The sequence below is a fragment of the Lissotriton helveticus genome, chromosome 9 (assembly GCF_964261635.1).
Source record: "Lissotriton helveticus chromosome 9, aLisHel1.1, whole genome shotgun sequence".
Lineage (NCBI taxonomy): Eukaryota > Metazoa > Chordata > Amphibia > Caudata > Salamandridae > Lissotriton > Lissotriton helveticus.
In genome coordinates this window covers 161,647,726-161,668,307 of record NC_136070.1, presented here as the reverse complement: position 1 = coordinate 161,668,307, position 20,582 = coordinate 161,647,726, and the positions used below count along the sequence as shown (strand labels likewise).

Genomic DNA, 20,582 nt, shown 5'->3' with positions numbered 1-20,582 from the left:
TACAATGACCTAGATAAACAGCCATGGATGGCAGGGAAGGGAGCAGCTGCAGCCCATGCAGTTAAGAGTGGTGGGGCCAGGTGGGGGGGGGGGGATTTCGACAGACAACGACATAGGAAAATGTATTATTTATTTAATTTTCCCTTGTGGGTGTAAAATGAAATTATATACCAGCATTTGTAAAGCGCACAGCTACCTCCAGAGAGGTGTCCCGGCACTGAGGGCCATCAGGAAGATTAAGCAAGCTATTTCCCAGAGTCACAAGGTTTTGGGCAAACCTGCCGCTGGTGATCGAACCGTGAACCCCTGTGTTCCGGAGTCAGCCGCTCTGGCCGCTGCACCACACCTCTTCCCATTTATATGTTGAATCCCCCTCAACCCGCCCCCTACGCCTTACTACTCTTACCTGCACGGGTCGCGGTTGGAAGGAATAGTCAGTGTTGAAGAACTGCAGTAGCACAGCAGATGGGGCCTTGTCAGGTGGGCAACATGGACAATTTGTTGAGCCTTACCCAACAGCTTTATGCCACAAAAAGGAATCAATCCGTCTTAATTGAAAGGAAGAGCAATTATGAATGATATTCAAATTGTATATGTCATTGCGTCCATGAACTGTACCGATAGCAAAAGTGTCTAATAGATATTTGTGAGCCATCATCACACTACCACAAAAGCAGGATTTTGAAAGACAGCTACAAGCATAGACCTATCTCCTGATTTTTTTGATACACTGCACTTTCTTTCTGTCTAACAAAGTAAAGTAGGGTCCATTTAAAATATATGTGCGTGTACTGATGCTGAGTTGAACCAATACATCAGGTTTAAGTTTTTAGTGATTGACCTGGAGGCATAGCTGTGTATCTTTCACTCATTTAGAAAAATATATTATTATATTTTGAGAAAAATAACTATTTGTTACATCACTAACATAATATTTCACAAGGAGATCGCTATTACACAGTGTTATCATTTATTTTTAGTTTAGTTATGGCACTATGTGGCAAGATAGATGGGGTTGCAAGAATAAAATTAGAATTTCAGACAAGGTGACGCAGTGACAAAATGGTTCCCTTTGATCTTAGCATCAATTAGTTTGAGATCACTCACACTCAGTTCTAAAGAAATACTAACTGTAAAAAGCCCTATGGCTGAAATGGGAAATACCTTGTGAGTTACTTTACTACCATGTGTAATGTTAATACTGTACAAAAAAACTCCTCTGGTGAGCCGGAGGCAGAGACCTCACAAACACTGGGGGTGCATAAGAGGTTCACTTATCAATTGAGGATGTGGATTTTGTAATAACTTTTGGGATAACACTACTTTATATCTACTTCCCTCTAGACATGACTTCATCAAGGGCCGTATTACACAAGGTGCCCCAGGGGCGCAACAGGAGCCCTTTGGTATTACAGATGGGGCAGCAAACACTTCTGTGGCCCCTTCTGTTATTCTGAAAGTGCTGCCGCACATACAACGCCAGCACTTTCTCAAGACGGCATGGCATGCCTTCATTTGCATGCGGGTGCGGCCCCATGCAAATGAGGGAATCCCTTTCCCTCTGCGCTTGTGCCGTATTAGAGACGCGGTGACAAAGGCAAAAAGCCCTAAGGAGTCACACTGACAGTGCACCACCTAGTGGCACACTGTTAGTGCGTGCCTTGAGAGCAGCCTTATGGAGTGGGGAAAGGGTGTTGCATGGACCACTGTGAAAACACTGAGCTCCTGCAAAGCAGCCGCTCTGTTTTTCACTTGAATGTGGTGCCCCCAGGGCAGTGCGAGTTCGCGGCTGCCCTGGGGGCAGCGCATTCTATGTAATATGGTGCACTTTCCCTGTTTGCGCCAGGTGCAAACAGGGAAAGTCCGCCCTTTACATGATAGGACCCAGATGTCCACATGATTGCACAATTGTGATTATATGTTGATGCGTCTCCTAGAATGTCCTTCTCAGGTCTTCAATAGACTCTAAATGCTTTCTTTTTTTTTACGAAATGTTGCTTTATGCATGGTCCTGCTCAACTGGGGTTAGAGTAGAAGAATGGATTGGGACTTTTAGGGTAATGGGGACACTTTGGACAAAGGTTGTTGTGTTTGTAAACATTTTGGTACGCACTATGTTGAGCAAAATGAAAAGTTAAAAAGAAGAAAAGCTAGAATGTATTTAAAAAAATGTCTTCTTTAAAGTTTTTTGTATTAGAAATGTGCATTCTCTGAAATCAGACTTATTGATTTATTTGCAGGAGAGTTTCACTGTGGATTTGAAGATGCAAGCATATGTCTGTTTACTCAAGATGATACAGATGTTTTTGATTGGACCAGACAAAGTGCCATAACAAGGGACACCAAATATACCCCAAATACTGGACCAAGCACTGATCGCAGTGGCTCCAAGTATGGTAAGTGTGGATTTGTGTTCGGAAACCCTAGTCTTTCACAACCAATAAAACCCTTGTCGACAACATTAAAATACTGTGTAAGAACAAATTCTATGCCAAGCCACTCAAATTATTGTCCCCTACCCATTTGTCTTTCTTTGAGAAGACAATAATGCCCGAAATGAGTTGGACAAAATATTTTTTATTTACTAACGAGTCTGACATTGTCCAAAAAGCTATGGAAATTCAGTTAAAATACAATTTACCATTCTACTAGTGAGATTTGAAATGTTCTAAATTTACACTTTCTCTGACAAAAACTTAAGGTCATCCTAGAACAGATTTCCAAACATTTGTTCATCTTTGCAAATTTAAACACTTTTCTCATTTACAATTGAAAATCATGGAGCGGCTTTTTTATACACAGGCTTGTCTACTTATCAATTAGTTGATATTCATGGATTTGGCTTTCAAGTAGATGGTGGAAAACCATGCTGATGGCAGTGGCACCTTGTAGGACAGAGGCCACTTGGTTACAGAGGGCTTCATTTCTTGGGATGCACAGCATGAATCTGTGTGATCGAGTCTCAATGAACTAAGGAAGTAAAAAAATTAAGAATAGTATTTTTGCGAAATCCGAAGGTTCAAATTCATTACATTCTAAGCTGGTAGAACAGGGCCCGTATTAGTGATAGGGTGCACTGTCTTTGTTTGCCCCACAGTGCACCTTTAAATAGGCGTACCAGGTGTAAACAGGAACAATGTGCCCTATTACAATGAATGCGCTGCCTCCAGGGCAGTTGCACACTCACTCTGCTCTGGGACTGGTGATTCACTGGAATCTGTTTACAAGCCACTCAGTGTTTCATAGTGCAGGTAGCAACCTAGCTTACTTTAAAGTGAGGACAGAGATGCCTGAATGGTCCATAGGATCCCCTTTTCACCTTCCCCATGTCTGCTCTCAGGGATCTTTTGGCAGTGCATTGTGAGCGCTCCTCCTGTTTACCTTTGCACCCGCCTCCATAATATGGTGCGGATGCAGAGTCAAAGTAAGTCCCCCATTTGCATGGGTCCATCTCCCATACAAATGAGGGAATGCCCTCTGAAGATGGTGGTGGCACTACATGTGTGCCAGTGCTATCAGTATTACAGAAGGGGCTGCACAAGCATCTTCAGCCCCCTTCTGTAATACCATAGTGTAAAAAGCGGGCACAAATTCCCATTGTGCCCCCCGGGGTGTAGAAAGCTGCCTCTCTATATAGTGTACTAAAAGAAAGTAGACTGTGTAGAGAGTCCAGTGAGTGCCTTATTTATTTACAAAGTAAATAATACTAACACTCTATTTGTAGTAGTATAGGATAGAAGTTAGGATTATCAGAGAGTAGTGCTAATCATTTGTTGTACTCAGAGAGACAATAAATGGGACGTACACTCAAGAATAAATCTGAGACTGATTGGCAAAAATAATATTGATTCTTAAATAGTTTTTCAGACCAATAATGTTGTTCTACAGTAAGTACTTTTATAGTTATTCATTTTTAGACTTCGCAAAATCAGTCACATATGTGTGCAATTGTGCACCATTGACATCAATGGGGAAAAAGGCAAAAATGCATGTAAAATCGTACAGTCAACTTTCAAGGTTCAGCTCTTGGATTTTGGTAGTTAGGAAGGCCAGGTCCAGTGTTCCACCGGTGAATTCTTGAGAGCATCTCAGATTCGACCGAGAGCAGGGTCCTGAGGTCATTGGTAGCTGGTGCGCTATTGGAGAGAGGGCCACTTGAAAATAAACTGCACATGGGGACTTACAGGTTAGTCTGAGGGGGTCCACTTGAGAGAGCAGGTTGCAAGAGCCACAAGACCATGAGAGCATAGCTGGATCATCATTATCAGGGCTGATCTGGTGCAGAGAAGATAGGGCAGTATGCATCAAGATGTCCTTGCGGTCAGGAGCAGGCAACCTGGAGAGGCAATTTCCGGACAGCTGGGCCATTCACAAAGTAGGTCTCAGGGGTCTCTTTATGTCTTCCCTGTGCACTTGCAATATCCAAGAATGGCTCAGATATTGCAGGGTCATATATGCCTATGCAGATATGTCAAAACATGGGATCTATTGCACCCTAACTAAGGGCTGTAAGGCTTTCAGTAGGGATGACTTACCTGGAACTCATGCTCAAGGCTGTGTGCCATGTCGACCCTTCGGTTTTCTTGACACCAAGCCATGCAACCTGCAATGCCAGTTTGCATAGTCTTAGTCAGGGGTCTCTGGGGTGGCACAATTTGTGCTGCAGCCCTAGTGTACCCTCTTCAGTGCCCACGCCCTAGCGACTAGGGGTACCATTTACTAGGGACTTACAAGGAAAACAGAAGTTGGGAAAGAGATCTGGCCCTGGGAACATGAATAGCAGGGACCTAGTGCGTATATAGTTTTGAATTTACTTTGAGCATCAAGCAAAAAGTGGGGACTAACCATGTCAAAAGAGGCTTTTTCCTACATGGGGCACTATCTGTAATATGGCCCCTGGCCTGTGTTGTTGAAGGGGAGTAGTTTAACCATATGTTGGTGAGAATCAGACAGATGTTTCAGATTATCCATGCCCTGCCTCTCCTATTGTGCAAGCGAACCTTTGCACTCACACCTTCCTGATCATCTAAATGTGGTATAGGAAATTTTAAATTACAATATATTGGCAATGGACATAGGCCAATGCTGACGGTGATCAAAGACTTGAAGCCCGGTCTTGTCACCTTTCTATTTTTAGTATCAGGGATTGCTTTTGACAAAGGCAAACATTTATTTTTCAGGGACCAAACTTCTGCACTGTAGCAGCTCATTTTATCTTAACACTTGAGCTGCAATATCATTTATGGAAACCAAAAGAGTGAAAGGCATGCAATAGCTTTAAATACATATTTCGGTGTTCTGCATATCTTTATTATCAAAGAGAAAAAAACATAATTGATGATATGTGCTAAAAAAGCAGGACACACATTGATTACCCTCTACTGGAGCAGTGAGTAAGAACGGGAAGTGCCATTTAGAGTTTGGCAAACAGGGCCGGAGTGGGGAATCAAAAGCAGCCTTCGCAAAAAGGCTCACAAGCCCCAGTCCCACGTCTTCTCAGGTTCTCTCTTTCAATCCATTCTCTCTTTTTTCTCTTCCCCCTCTCCGATATATTTCTCTGTACTTCAACTCCCTCCCTCTTTTTCTCTGTCTCGTCTGCTTTCTGTGACTGCTGATGTTAACCTCAGGAAAATGTGACAGAGGAACCAGGGGCAGCCCTGAGCTTTCAAATTCAGCCTCCAAAGGCTCCAGCGAACCAGATAAATGCCTGGTGGAATAAAAGGCCTATCTGGCCCTGCTGAGAACCCTCATAACTTGGTGGATTGCCCAACTCACCAAATTCGTAGTTCCTCCACCCCATTTAGAGATGGGGGAGGCACCAGGTTTTCCCAGGCAGAGCCCCCTTGGGAAAGGGGGCTCCCCCTTTGAGAGTTTGTTTTTGAAAAACAAAACATTTGCTGAGAGGGCAACACAATGTTCAGGGAAATGCTCTGACTTAAGTGCAGCCGCAGCATTTGCTGCAGGGTTGCCCACAAAGGCCTAAATGTCTCCCTGAATTGGCTAACAATTGGTTAAAAATTGTAAATATCAGTCATGTGGCTAAGGAGAGCTTTTGAGGAGAAAGTTTGAGAATTGCTTACACTGACTTCATGAAAAACATATTTTACTACTCGTTTAGGCAGGACTTCACATAAGTTGTACTCTAGTGACTATACATATGATGAGTCCATAGATTATGTTGAGAGGGTCAAGAATAACATTGAAAAAAGATAATTTCTGCTTTTTCCGTCCTTCTCCAAATGTTGAAGGTTGCCCATGTGTTCAGTTACCTGGATGTGCTAGAATTTGTGATTTTTGAGAACAGAAATTTAAATTGTCAAGCCAGATTTGATAAATGTGATGAAGCAATCGATTCAACCATGCATTAGAAATGCCATTGACAAATGTGACTACACATGGGTGATTATTTTACGTACACAAAACTCATACTAGATTCTGCATATGTTTAATCTGTAAACTAATAATGTTTTATTTGTAACAAATGTCTTATCACCTGACTGTACACCAGAAATAAAATATATGCATGAAATATTAAAGCCTTGGAGCCCTCTATAGTGGGCTCTACAGGCCTTTAAAGGCCCAATCCAGCTTTAGCAACGTAGTGGCCTGATAGAGCCCGTTATGGAGGGCTCCAAGTCTATTAGAACATTCTGCCCCTAGAGGGCAGAATGTTCTCATTTGTAAAACAAAGGCCTAACAGAGCCTGAGGGGAAAGAAATCCACTGGGGCTCCACGAGCTCCGGGCTTCTACCGGGCATTAGAAGCCTGGAGCACTCCATTCTTTTCGGTAGAGCGCCTAACATTTCACTGTTCTAATAAAATATATGATATTTGGCCGAAACCAGAATATGGCTCATTAACCTGATGTTCACTGCTGTACATTCATTACTTTGTATGCCTCAGGCACAAACAACTGGTGCACCTACCTGTTGCACCCACAGGGCACTTTCTATCATGCAGCCCCAGAACTGCAAACTTTGACATTGAACTAGTGAATCTGCAAACTAAGGAGCATATGCACAGATTTACAAAACAGGCATTCAATAAGGTCAAGGGTGCATTCGTTGACTGCCCTGTTATATATTAAGGGTTTATTATGATGTCATTCATAATTTTATTTTCAGGATTAGATATGGAGTTCTTGCTGTTCTGGCTGTATACTAGACTAAACATGTATTAGCTGGGTGATCACAAAGTACAGGTTTAGCATGGAAATGACCCCCAAATAATTAAACGTACCTCAGTTATAAATCTTTTTATTATTTTACTCGAGGATTTCATACAGTACTCTCACTATTTCACTGCTGCAGTATGAAACATTCAAGCCATAAGTATGTTCTGATAAACAAAGTTATTTTATAATTGTTTGCAAACAAATTAACAGTTGAAAAGAATAATAGAATGGTATGCATCATATTACTTTAAATGTAATGGCTGAATTATGTTTTATTATACATAAATCAATAATTTGCTCTTGAGGTCCCTTCATAGTGAACTACATATTTAGAGTTATTTGATTATGAGGACATTAATATATTTATTCCAGTTACCATAGATATGTTCCATCTTTTGTACTAAACAATTCAACAATGTATTATGAACATTGTGTGATGTCCATGAATACAGTCAATGACGTATTAAAGAATCCATACAGGCATATCATATGACTATGATTCCTATTTTGATAGAGTTCATCTTTCTAGGAATTGAGTGAACTCCAGGAAACACATATTTAAAGTATAGGTTTATAAGATATAACCCTACCACCTTGGGAGACATTTTGAAGAAATTCTATAATTAGGCTGTTAATTGTGTCACCGGACTTGCTAACCTTTTCTTAAAATGCTACTCTTATGTGTTGATTATAATTTAAACACTATTTATGCAAAGTAGCAAATTATAATCCTTTATATTCCTGTTTTACTCTACCAGGTTTCTACCTTTACATTGAGACATCTCGCCCAAGACAAGAAGGAGAGATGGCCCGTTTGGTTAGTCCTTTGTTCAATCTGGCTCCCAAAAACCCATACGGAGCCACCAACACAGTATATTGCTTCAGTTTCTGGTACCACATGTATGGCCGACATATAGGTAAGGGCACCCCAATCGAAAAGTAATGTTGTCTGCATATAAGAGAACTTAGTATTCAGTGTGTCACATTTTATCTAGGTCTTACTAAGTAATTGATGTTTACAGTCATCATTGCAACTGCTTATACTTTAAGTTTCAGAGGTTTACGGCAATTTAATATTTCATTTTAATTGACGATCTACGACACAAACAATAATTGTTTTGTACTACTGAAAACTCAAAAGACAATCATAAACATTGTAAATGTCATGTAATCTAATTGTTTCACCAGAAATAACTTTTGAATTGAAGTCCCCCAGTGCAGCTGCCTGCTTTTAAGACCTCTGCTACTTTTTAAGCCTTTTTGGATCAATACTATGGTTAATATATGCCGGGAAAGACACAGACAACCAGTTCAGATTATTAAATACTTATAAATTGGGTAGCTAAAAGGACTGATTTCCATGTGATGTACCTGTCAGACGAACCAATTATGCTGATCACCCTTAGTATGTCATGGAGATTGCCTAATTTCTGTTGACTGTATTTGATCATTTGGTTCCTATATTCCTGGCATTTTTGTAATGCCATTTCCACCCAACACCTAATACTATAGTTCACAATTTGCTCAAATTCTACATTGCGTTCTAAATCACAACCTTTGTGCTATGCATGGCACCTGAAATCACAATATGCCTAGTTTCTATATATACACATTGTATCATTGAGCAGAATACCAAAACATGGCATTATAGATGTGGAGACTGCTATAAGGAGAGACTGTTTAGCCCAAGTATGGATATACATCAGCATTTGATATTACAATAAAATATAATAGAGAAAAGGATAATAGAGCATTTGAGTTCAGGAAAAAACAAACTGCACATGGCTCTCATAATTTGAAATCCATGTATATAGTTTGGTGGTATAAAAAAGACTAATGTTTGAGATGAGTGAGATTTGAGTGAGAGAACCTATATTTGAAGTTCAGATTTGGATGCGATGGGGATAAGACCTAGCAAACATTTTCCTATTCATAATTATATCTAAGTAGTCCTTTCTTATAGCAATGCAATCGACGTTGTGGGTTTTTACCCTTTATATGAGCGCAGAGATCTTTGAATTCATTTTTGCTTTCTCCATTAACCTGGCTAATGGTTCAAAGCCATGGATCTCACATGCCATCTGAGCACTCAAAGCACAATTGCACACTCATCTACATAGATAGTAAAAATCCAATGCTCTTAAAAAAACATCTAAACAAAGCAACACTCACCACAATGCCCATGGCGATTGACCTCATCAATCTCACTTCAACGTCTCCTTAAAGCTCTTCTCAAAACAGTTCTGTCAATAATTGGAAGCATTTGTTTAGGAAGCAGATCGCTTACTGAATTAATCTGCAGCATCAGTTTAGGCCAAAACATAATTCTGAAGGAAGTGTTAAAAGATTTTATATGAAACGTAAGATGAGATGGGTAGAAATTATATTACTGCTGGGAGAAGTTAGATGCAGAGTCAATATTGTGCTGCATGATTTATGGGGTGATGGTTTAGGCATGAGATGAGATCTTACAATAAGTGAATTTGATGAAGTCAACCATTTTGGTCTCAGAATCTCTGCTTCACCCCTGGGAGTGATGGCAAAAGCCGTAGGAAATTTCCATGTTACGTTTCAGCAGTAAAAACAGTCTTTAAGTTATGAAAAAACACAATGTAATGTTCAATCCAGTATTAAAAAGAGAAAGAAATAATATGCGAAATATACCCGCTTGAATAATTTGGACAAGGAGAACTGGAGATATTAACAATTAAACTTTAAAGGCAACAAACACCTAGAACGCATAAAGATTAATTGAAAAATATTGGGCCCACCATGAAGGGCCAGAGACCCGATACAACAAGCGGCCCACCCCCCAAAGTGGTTTCACGCTTCAAACTTAGGTCTAGATTTAGACTTAGAGGTTATGCAATGCAGTGAAGCATCCAAAGTTGAAGAATTGCCGTGCACGAAAGGGAGACAGCGGGACAGTGCCATATTTACAAAGTTATGGTTCTGCTGCTGTCATCCCCTCCACTGGTGCTTTTAAGCTGCCTTGTAAAATGCACTAATGCTTGTATCATGCTATGTGTGGGATATCTATTATAGCTTGTTTTACTGGTAGTGCATGCTTTCAGTGCAAAATACTATGCATAGGCATAGGAATGGTTAAAATGTTTACACATTTTTATATGTGCTATACATTACGGCACACATTCAAAGTTAGAAAATGTGAAGAAAAGAAATAGACCAATTAGGTTAAATTAAGTTTGACAGCACCATTTTAGCACAAAATCACACGTATGTCACTGAATAACAGTCACAGCACACACAATCATAATAGAAGTAATAATAGGGCCTAGAAAAAGGAAATACATCTTGGGTGATCATGAAGATGCAGAGTGTGATTTGCTATAAATTTTTGTCAGACATACTTTTGGCTTTCTCCTCTCTAGTCAACACACCTCCCAAAACACTGGATATTTCAATACCCTCACAATGACACGTCTTTCAGAATCAATTTCCATACTTAGCTCCACTGACCCATCATTCACCCCCTTTAACCCTTTCTGTCTTCAAGAACGAAAGCCACTACAGCTATCTTTCTTCTTTGTCAAGTTGCTTCACTGTGCTTCTTAACTACTTTTGTGTAATAAATCCTCAGTGCTTCAAATCTGTTATTTTCTCTTTCTAAAATACCAACAGCAACGGTCCCTTTATGTTCAGACAACTACCAATATTCTCAATTCTCCAATTCTTTTCTACGCCTAAACGAATGTTATCTCCTGAACCCATTCTTCAGTATACTTAATCCTCTGCTATTTGTCTTCATTAAATGCCAGTCTATGAAATGGTTATCATGCATCTCTCTAACGTCTGTGCACCTGAATGACCTCACTTTATCTCCTCAATCTCTCGGATGTATTCAACACTGTCAACCACTCTAGCATATCCCTGCCCCTAGTCTATTTTAGCATCATGGACTAAGACGTTTGTTCCCTGCCTACTTCTCCAACTACTCTGTTTATTGTTCCTAGTTCTTCTTGCCATCGACACTAACCACAGTGGGGATTCTAACCACCCTACCAGTTGGTGTCCATAGAGCTTAGTGCTCATTTCCAGGTCCTCTCTGTTTCTCACTCTACACAACCTTAATTGGTTTTCTTCATTTTTTTCTCCATATAATCTCCTTGCAAATGATAATCAGAATATTTGTTCTTTTACTATGCCTAGCACATAGACTCTGGGTAGCACTGCAGTCCAAAGTACTTTACTCTGCTAACATTGAAATCATCTGCTGCCACACCACATCAGCGTCACTTCTCTTCTCACTCCTACCATGCTCTGACGTTATACCTTGCCACCTACAAATTCAGCCTGGGACCCTGGGATTCAACTGCTCACTATCCATTATGATCTTTGCAATCAGCTACACTACATTTTCTTTTCAAACCACCCTGACCTCGCTGTAGGTTTTGCCCATTAAAACAGTTTGGGTGTTCTCTTTGGAATACTCTCCCACTTCAGCTTAGTCCCTTCACCCTGCTTGTTGAGTTTACATTAGAGGCAAAACACACATATGGCACTCTCTATGGAATGCGGAGACTGGCTCAGTCACTATAACTGCTTAGAACATCGGCAATAACAAATGTTATGTTTCTTCATTCTAAATCCTAGTGATCTGAGCTAATGTGTTTAATATGGCCAAATATTTACTTGAACTTTAGGCAGTCAGGTACTTTCTGCAAGCTGAGTTTGTGCAGAGGTGTACAGCGGGGTGCCCAGTCCAGTCCTCCATCCTATTTACTTGGGTATAGAACCTCTGGCAGAAACCTTTAGGCAGTATGGGAAAACGAATGCAACAGATGTTGCCGAATTACAGCACATGATATAGCTCAATGCGGATGACACACTTTGATACCTTAAAAGCCCCAATCACTGTTATTACAATCAAAATAACCACTAAAACGCTTTGTAGACCTATCAGGGCTCAGACTAAACTGGGGAATATCATATCTGTTTCCAATGCATACTACAGCTCAGATTCAGCAGCAATGAATAGATCCACCCCCTTTAAGACAGAAAAATACTTGAGAATGCAGGTCTGCCACATGGATAAAGATAGATGTCAATATCATGATGCGATGTGTACAATTAGGAGTTCAGTAGAGTTTTTGAAGTCACTCCCCCATCAGTGATGGGCAGGAGAATGTTAGAATGTTGAGTCATGCTGTTAAAACAGTTTGGTATAGGGCAACAAGGAGCTGACACAGACAGTACTAACATTGGAAGGCAGGGTGCAAGGTTGAGTCACAACTGTACAACATAACTGCAGCTGCACTGGTTCACCCACTTGCTGGGCTAAAGGTATGATGGGAGTAATCCATGAGCATGGACTTAAGTGATGAAGCCTAGAAGAGTAGAGTGTAGTATGTTTTTACTAAACAAGAAACAACGGGTGCAGGGAGCTGCCTGGCACAGCATCAGGAAGAGAGGGGCCGGGCCGCCATTCTAAAACAAGCATTTCAATTGGGAAGAAAGGGCTCTTCTTAAATTGTTGTGTCAGGTGTTTCAAAAGGCCTTTCCGCAACAATCACTCCCTCCTCTCTCTTCCTTGATGTGTAGCATTTCAGTTTGCCTGCATTTCTAGCTAAAAAACAGAAAAGATGGGTAATTGTTTTTTTTCTTCGATGAAGAAAATATTAGCCCCTTCCCCCCTCCCCTGAATTTTTCCCCTTGCCTGCTTTTCCCCTTACGTATTTGTGCTTATTGTTTATCTTGACCTTACAAGTAACTATGTTGCCATGTTCTAATAACTGTGTAACCTTTGTAACCATGTAACCTGTAACTGATCTGATGCTCATGTAAAGCGCTCTGATACCTCCAGGTCTAGCCAGCGCTATATAAAACCTTTAAAATAAAAAATAAAATGTTGCCCAGGTCTCCATAATTAATAGATTCAAATTGTTTTAGTTTAACATCCCTCATAGTGTCTGCTCCTGCCCATTAGGATACGAAGGATATTTGGAAGAGGTCATAATGATATCATGAGGTGCTACTCATCCAATGTTGACCAACATCAAATGGTATGGGTGAGCCCCAATATATGGCAATATTGGAGAGAAACAGTAACTCAAATGAATGCAGTCTTAGACAACCCAATTATTTTGTCGGCCGAGGTGTGCTTGTTAGAGGTGTTCTCATACTGGGTAAGGGTACGGGGGAAATCCCAGAGTGGTTTGTTTGGCATGAGGTTAGTCCTGGCCACAGCTAGGACAGCAATGCACTGGAAACCTATGGGGTCATCCCCGATTGAAGCATGAATGGCGGAAGTGGTCCATTGGATAATATCTAAAATTGCTACCCTGCACTTTATAGCTATGAGAACTTCCAAACGAGCCTAATTAGTGGCATGGAAAGTTGTACTGAGGACATTTGTGAAGAAATCAGAAAGAAAACTACACAAAATAGTTAAACTTTTGCCCTGTCAAGGAACTAGTGAACGCGTATGCCTATAAAGGTTGGTAACAGACCAACCAGTATGTTGCACTACGTGCTGCATGGGTCGCACATTTAGTCAGTGTAGTGCCCTGAAGTTCTATTTTTCTTGTATATCTCTGTTAATTTTGCTGAAGTAGAAAACAGCTATACTAACAATAACATGAACATAGAAGTAGTGCTCCTGCACAGCTGAGTCTGCTGAGATGTGCAAAGTGGTATAAGCTTCACTTTGTAGTTGATTTTCTTGATTGAAAAATGACAACAAAGTATATTATAAGCAAAGAGATTTTGTGGAGAATGTGAGTCAGTTGCTGAATGATTTATTGCCTTGCGTGTAGGGCTTAAAGAGCTTTTTCCCCTCCCACCCTCATTTTGATGCCTGAACTTCTGCTTTGCCCCATAATTGTCAAATGGCAATGTAAAGATGTTAATGCCCTTGGTAGAGGGAAATAATATTGATACATGTCCAGCTGTATCTCTTCTCGGCCTTCTATTGTATACCATTTCAGCATCTTAAACTCCTTGGCTGGTACCAGCAGTCTCCGACTGTGGTTTCTCTTGAATGATCGGATTGAACGTTTGACATCAGCCACAAGCTGATTTTTCCCATACTCCCAGCTGAACATGAGCCTTCATTCTAATCCTTCCAGAGGTGTATTCACAATCTCATTCTGAAATAGGCCTCTCGAGGCTGAAAGAAATACAAGTTTTAACCTCCGGCTACCTCACGAAACGAAATCCCTTTTGTAGTGACGTCTTAACAGATCCCTGTTGTTTAGTGCCGTACTGAGGATAATGGTTTAAAGCTCACGAGGGCAAGCATGCACTTAAAACACTGTCGTAAATCCGCTTTATTGAATACTGACTTCTCGCGGAGCAGCTGTTAAATGTTCAAACCTTTAGTGCGATTTAAATAATTCAGTAATTCTGTATATCGACCTATATCAACGTAGATGATATTTAATATATGATCCTTTTCGTGTTTCAGTAAAAAAGCAATAACTGTCCAGTTAGGTCATTTATTTTGGTTTGACGGCATTACAATCCACGTCATGCCTGACAATTTTTAAGATGTTTCACTTTCCCCAAAGACGCAGACACTAACTGAGCCCATCGCCGAAATGCTGATAGCAATAAGCATTACTTTCTAATGTAGACTCTCAGAGTCATTGGCCAGTGTATACGAGCATTTCTGGCAGCCTTTCCTGCAATTTGAACTTGTCTTTCTTTATCCTCATTGTTAGAAATTGGGTCACTGGTTGACTGGGGAGTGATCCCCGGTCAAGCAGCAACCATAGTCCTAGTCAGGGTATGGGAAAAGTGAACCCTAAATTAACGCGCGCTCAACCCCTTGGAAGCTTGGGACAGAGCAGTCAGGCTTAACTTAGAGGCAATGTGTAAAGTATTTGAGCAGCACTTCTAACAGTAAAACAGTGAGAACTCCACAGAAGAAGACCCCACACCAGGTTAGAAAAATAGTGCTTAATTTAAAATAACAAAACCAAAATGACAATAATTCAATCATTAAACCGGAGTTATGAATTTCTGAAGTAATCAAGAAAAGTGCCAGCTGCAGCTATCTGGTTGTGCTGCAAGGGGTCAAAGTCAAACTTTCACACCAACCACGATGGAGCACATGTCAGATATAGCCCCAGATTAGTCCTCCTGAAGGTTTGCCTTCTCAAGTTTTCTGCCAAGAGTACCATTCACGTTGAAGAAAGTTGCTGGAAGCAAGGAGAGCGTCACTGGCAGTGGTTGGCATGGCGTGAAGAGCAGCATGGGCATCGTGGATGGACGGACTGGTAACTCACATTGCCGGTCCTCTGCAGGCGATCAATGCATTCTGTGGTAAGAGCCGGGCTTGTTGAGGCGCGTGCTGATTGATATTCAGTGTGAGACTTGCGTTTCTGGTATGAACGGGCCGTTTGTGGTTGCTAAGACTTCAAAATCTTGAATTTAAGAGCTCAAGAGCTACACTCTGGGTGCAGGACAAGAGAGGCTCGTCTTGGGTGTCAGGAACATGTTGAAGACAGGTCCAGGAGCTGTGGTGAGCCTGTTATGTCCCTGAGGCTCAGATCCGAAGGCCAGCAGACTAGCCCTTTGAGTCACTCAGGGTTCCTGTGTTCAAGATGGTTGCAGGTCTAGTACTAATTCCCCAGGCAAGAGGGCAGCATGCAGCAGGTCAGCACAGTAATGTAGCAGCTCCTTCAGAGTAGCAGTCCAGCAGAGTGACAGACCTTTCAGCAGCACAGCAGTCCTTCTTCTTGACAGTGCACTAAAGTGGTGGTGTATGGCTTCTTTTATACACTGGTGCCCTGATTCTGGAAGGTGGGAGAAGCTTCTAGACTGTGTCTTTGAAGTGCATGGAATTTTCTACCACACCTGCCCTGGCTTCAAGCTGGCTGAAGTGACAATGCACAATTGTTAAGTCCTTTGTCTGGAGATAGAACACAGCCTATTCAGGTATGAGGTTGGGCCCACCTCCTCCCTCTCATCCTGCCAGTGATAACCCATCCTGTCACATCTAAGTTCCCATTGTATGTGGCTGGTAGGAGGAATACACAAAGCCTGACTGCCAACTAAACCCAGTCATGTGACCAGAAACAGGCTAAGGCAAGAAAATGCCAATTTTTTAAAAGTGTCATTTTCAGATTTGTAATTTAAAATCCGACTTTACTATAAGATAGGATTTAAAATTAGGATTCCAGAGACACCAAAAATGAACCAGTCATCTCATCTAATTTCAAAGTTACACTGATGCCATGTAAAAAGGTAACTTCAATGTTATCTTATGGGAGAGATAGGCATTGAAGTAGCGAAAAACTAATTTAAGAATTTTCACTACCTGGACTTGATAAACATAAAGGTAAATGTCCTATATTTTACATACATTGCACCCTGCCCTCTGGACTATCCAGGTCATACCCCAGAGGTGACTTATTTGTTTAAAAAATGAAAGTTTGGCCCAACAAAGGTTTATTATGTCAGATCAACATATCAGTTTAAACTGCACACACAGGCCCTGCAATGGCAGGCCTGAGGCATGTTTAAAAGGCTACTCAAGTGAGTAGCACAATCAGTACTGCAGACCCACTAGTAACATTTAATTCACAGGCCATGGGTACATATAGTGCCACGTTATTAGGGACATTTAAGTAAATTGAACATGACAATCAGGTATAAGTCCATATTACCATGTTTAGAGAAGAGAGCACAAGTACGTTATCACTGGTTAGCAGTGGTATAATGCACCGAGTCCAGAATTAATCAAAATTGGGGAGGAGGAAGGAAAAAAGTTTGGGGATGACCCTGCAGACAGGGCCATTTTCAGAACTCATCTCTCTCATGCTTCATTTCTACACTATGCCTGTTTATCACACTGGTTCTTTTGCCTTTTGTCCCTTGAGCAGTCTTTTTTGTGTTTGTTTCTTTTTGTTCTTTATTGACTACTTCCTTCACCACTGTATGTCTACCTATTCCCATATGCTTGTGATCCAACCCATCTTTGCAATGATGCAACCCTTATACATGTATATATACTTTAAGTACTAGTAACCAACTCTGTTACAAATGAACATAGTAGCAAATAACAGACACTTATTTGAACCTGCAGTAAGAATAATCACATAATTGCCACCTAGAACAAGAAGATGTTATCGAAACATTGGTGATCTAAATATATGCATTGTCCCTACTTGAAAAATACATCCTGCTCACCCAGATGAGTCCCTCCATGTTCAACTACATATCTTAATCTTGTGAAGTTCTTCAAAGCTATAACTTCTAAATGAAGGCCCGTGGAGCTCTCCAAACACACAAAAGATCCATTCGTTCTTCCGGTGACATAAGGTAAAATGATGGGGTCCCCTTGCCGAATGGGTTCAGTGAGGGTGCCCTAATAGTTGGGCCCTTCTACACTGCCGGGGGCCTGCTTGGTAAAAGCGGAGTGGCTTTCTCAAGCATATAACGATTTCATATTCCATGCAATTACATGCCTTTTGCAAGGCATGCAATGGCATGGCTTAGAGGGTGAGGGGACACCCTCCAAAACAAGAAACCCTGAGGGCCCCCCCACTGCGGTTTCTGCAGGGGACTCTGTTTCGTCCCTGAGCTCTTCTTAATAATGTGTATTCTCTGATGAACGGCCTGACAGTAGTTTAAAACTGGATATTGAAGACTCACTTCTGACTGAATTGTGTGAAGATAGATTTTGCGCTGGTCACCCCAGACTGTAAGCAAATATGTGCAAGGTTGCCTTTTGGAACTAAATCACAAAAGCTTCACCGCGCAACCTGTTGCCAGCTCCTAAATCCTGGTCTTTTTCATAGACACCTACCTCTGCTTGAGAACCTGCACTGAAAACAAGATAAAAATGCTCTACAAAATAGAGTTTTAACAACAACCACAATCCCTGCCCAGATGAACCAAAAAAGTCTCTACATTAACATTTGCCTAACCCTCTTGTAGCTTAGCAGAAAAGCAGTCCAGTCAGGATTAACTTGGAGGCATTATGTTAAGTATTTATGCAGTGCACAGACATTAATAAAGGGGAAACACAATACAGGAAAAATCCCACACCAATTTAGGAAAATATAGAATATTTAATGAATAAAATTACAACAAGCTTCTGGGATCCCTCTTCAAGTCCAGGAGTGTACTGAACATTGGTCTGAGGTTCCAATATTTAAGCCTGGTGCTCTTCTTTGAAATGGGGGAGACGTCAATGCTATCCCACTGTCTAGTTTTGGAAGTTTCCTTCCTTCCCCTGCAAAAGATTCCAGTGGTCTAGTTGAAAAAAGGCTGGTGTCAAGTTCCTTTGTGAGTGCCTGGAGGCAGCCCTTTAAAATGTAAGTGGGGTAGGGAACAGCTCTGCCCATCCTGCCAGCTCTGCTCATCCTGCCAACACATCGTCACCCTATGTCTTACTGTCTGGGAGGAATACAAAAAGGCCAACTGTCAACTATTCATAGTCGTGGCAAAGGACACCATCTGCAGGCACCAAATGGCTAGGTCAAGAAAATGCTAACTTTCTAAAAGTTATTGGGAGAAACAGTGGTTCCTGTGGAATAATAGAATCAATATAGATAATAAGGTGCATAATCACAATGGAAGGGTTAAAATGAAGTCAGAGGGTGAAAAAACCACATTCACCTATGGTTTTAGTTTGATACAATCATATTTTATATTTTACAAACACATTTTCTATATACAATAAAAATAATAAATGTGTGTAGTGTCCCAACTGAGAAACATGAACCTAAATTATTGGTGACGTAATTGTGACAGTATTTTACAAGGTTTCTAGAGTATTCAAAAGAGTCGACCATTTAGCAACTCAATACATAATATACAGCAGCTATATACAATAATACGCGCTGTTAATGGTTCGCTTTCTTTTGTTGTCGACGATGTTTCAACCCTATACGTGATCTAGGGTCTCATCAGGACCTATGGATTTAGGGACATCTAACGGGTAGAATGAGCAGCCGTGTGAGGTGTACTTGCCAACAGTGGGTGAAGGAGGAAAAGGAAAACGAGATACTCACAAGGACACCACGCCAGGTACCCAAGTGAGAGTGAGAGCTGGCACTCTATGGGTAGCTGAGCACTGTTACTGTGTTGATGATACACAGAGACATGTATGAAGACGGTGATGAGGAACTCTGGAGTAGGTGTTAATCACAAGCGGTGCTGTCACGCTGACCTGTGAATCCTTCAATAATAGCAGTCCTCAAAGCGTGTGACGATCCACTATGCGGGCCGCACAACAGCATCAGTCTGTATGCTATTAGCCAAATGGTCATTTGGTCATTTGGCCAACAGCAGGCAGACTGACGCTGTCATACTGTATGTGTAGTGGATCGTCAAGAGCTTTGAGGACTGCTATTATTGAAGGATTCGGCTTCATGGAAAAATACTCGCCCCTATAGATGGGCTTCATGCCATATGTAGGTACAGACTACCATATTGAACATTTGTGATTCACAGGTGAGCACAATAGCACCGCTTGTGATTAACCTCAACTCCAGCGTTCCTCATCACCGTCTTCATACACGTCTCTGTGTATCATCAACTCAGTAATAGTGCTCAGCTCCCATAGAGTGCCAGCCTTCACTCTCACTTGGGTACCCGGCTGGGTGTCCTTGTGAGTATCTCGTTTTCTTTTCCTCCTTCACCCACTGTTGGCACGTACACCTCTCGCGGCTGCACATTCTACCTGTCAGATGTCCCTAAATCCATCCTGATGAGACCCTAGATCACGTATATGGTCAAAACATCGTTGACAACAAAAGAAAGCGAACCATTAACATCACGTATTATTGTATATAGCTGCTGTATATTATGTATTGAGTTGCTAAATGCTCCACTTTTTTTAATACCTTGAAAACCTTGTAAAATACTGTCAGAATTATGTCACCAATATTTTAGGTTCCTGTTTCTCACTGGGGACAATGTGCACATTTTTCTTTTTCATTGTATATAGAATTTTGTTTGTAAAATATAAAATATGATTGTATCAAACTAAAACATTAGGTGTATGTGGTTTGTTCGCCTTCTGACATCATTTTAATATTTCTTTTGCGATTGTGCACTTTATTATCTATATTGATACTATTATTCCACAGGAACCACTGTTTCTGACAATAATTTACCCACCCATGTTCCTTAGAGAGTTGGGTTCCCTTGCCCTTTTTAGCAACTTTCTAAAAGTGCAAGAATTCAACTTTATCATTAAAGTGGATTTTAAATTATTTTGAGACGAAACATGACTTTTCTACCTCTTCTCAATCAAACGTTACCACCTACTAAATGTAGTATGGTAAACCAATGTTTCCCTATGAGAGAGGTAGGTCTCACAGTAGTGAAAAACAAATTTGTGAGTTTTTCACTACTAGGACATGTAAAACATAACAACACATGTCCTACCTATTAAATACAATACACCCTGCCCTATGAGTTCTTTAGAGCC

General features: G+C 41.0%; 1 protein-coding gene across 6 annotated transcripts in view; it reads left to right on the top strand.

The window, feature by feature from the left end:
* The window catches only part of MDGA2 (MAM domain containing glycosylphosphatidylinositol anchor 2), a 1,540,171-nt gene that overhangs the window by 1,474,813 nt on the left and 44,776 nt on the right, over positions 1-20,582 (top strand). For all 6 annotated transcript variants that reach the window (XM_078659694.1, XM_078659693.1, XM_078659692.1 and 3 more), the window contains 2 exons: positions 2,241-2,396; positions 7,933-8,091. In XM_078659694.1, coding sequence (XP_078515820.1) covers positions 2,241-2,396; positions 7,933-8,091 — 315 coding nt within the window. The remainder of the gene's footprint in view (positions 1-2,240; positions 2,397-7,932; positions 8,092-20,582) is intronic.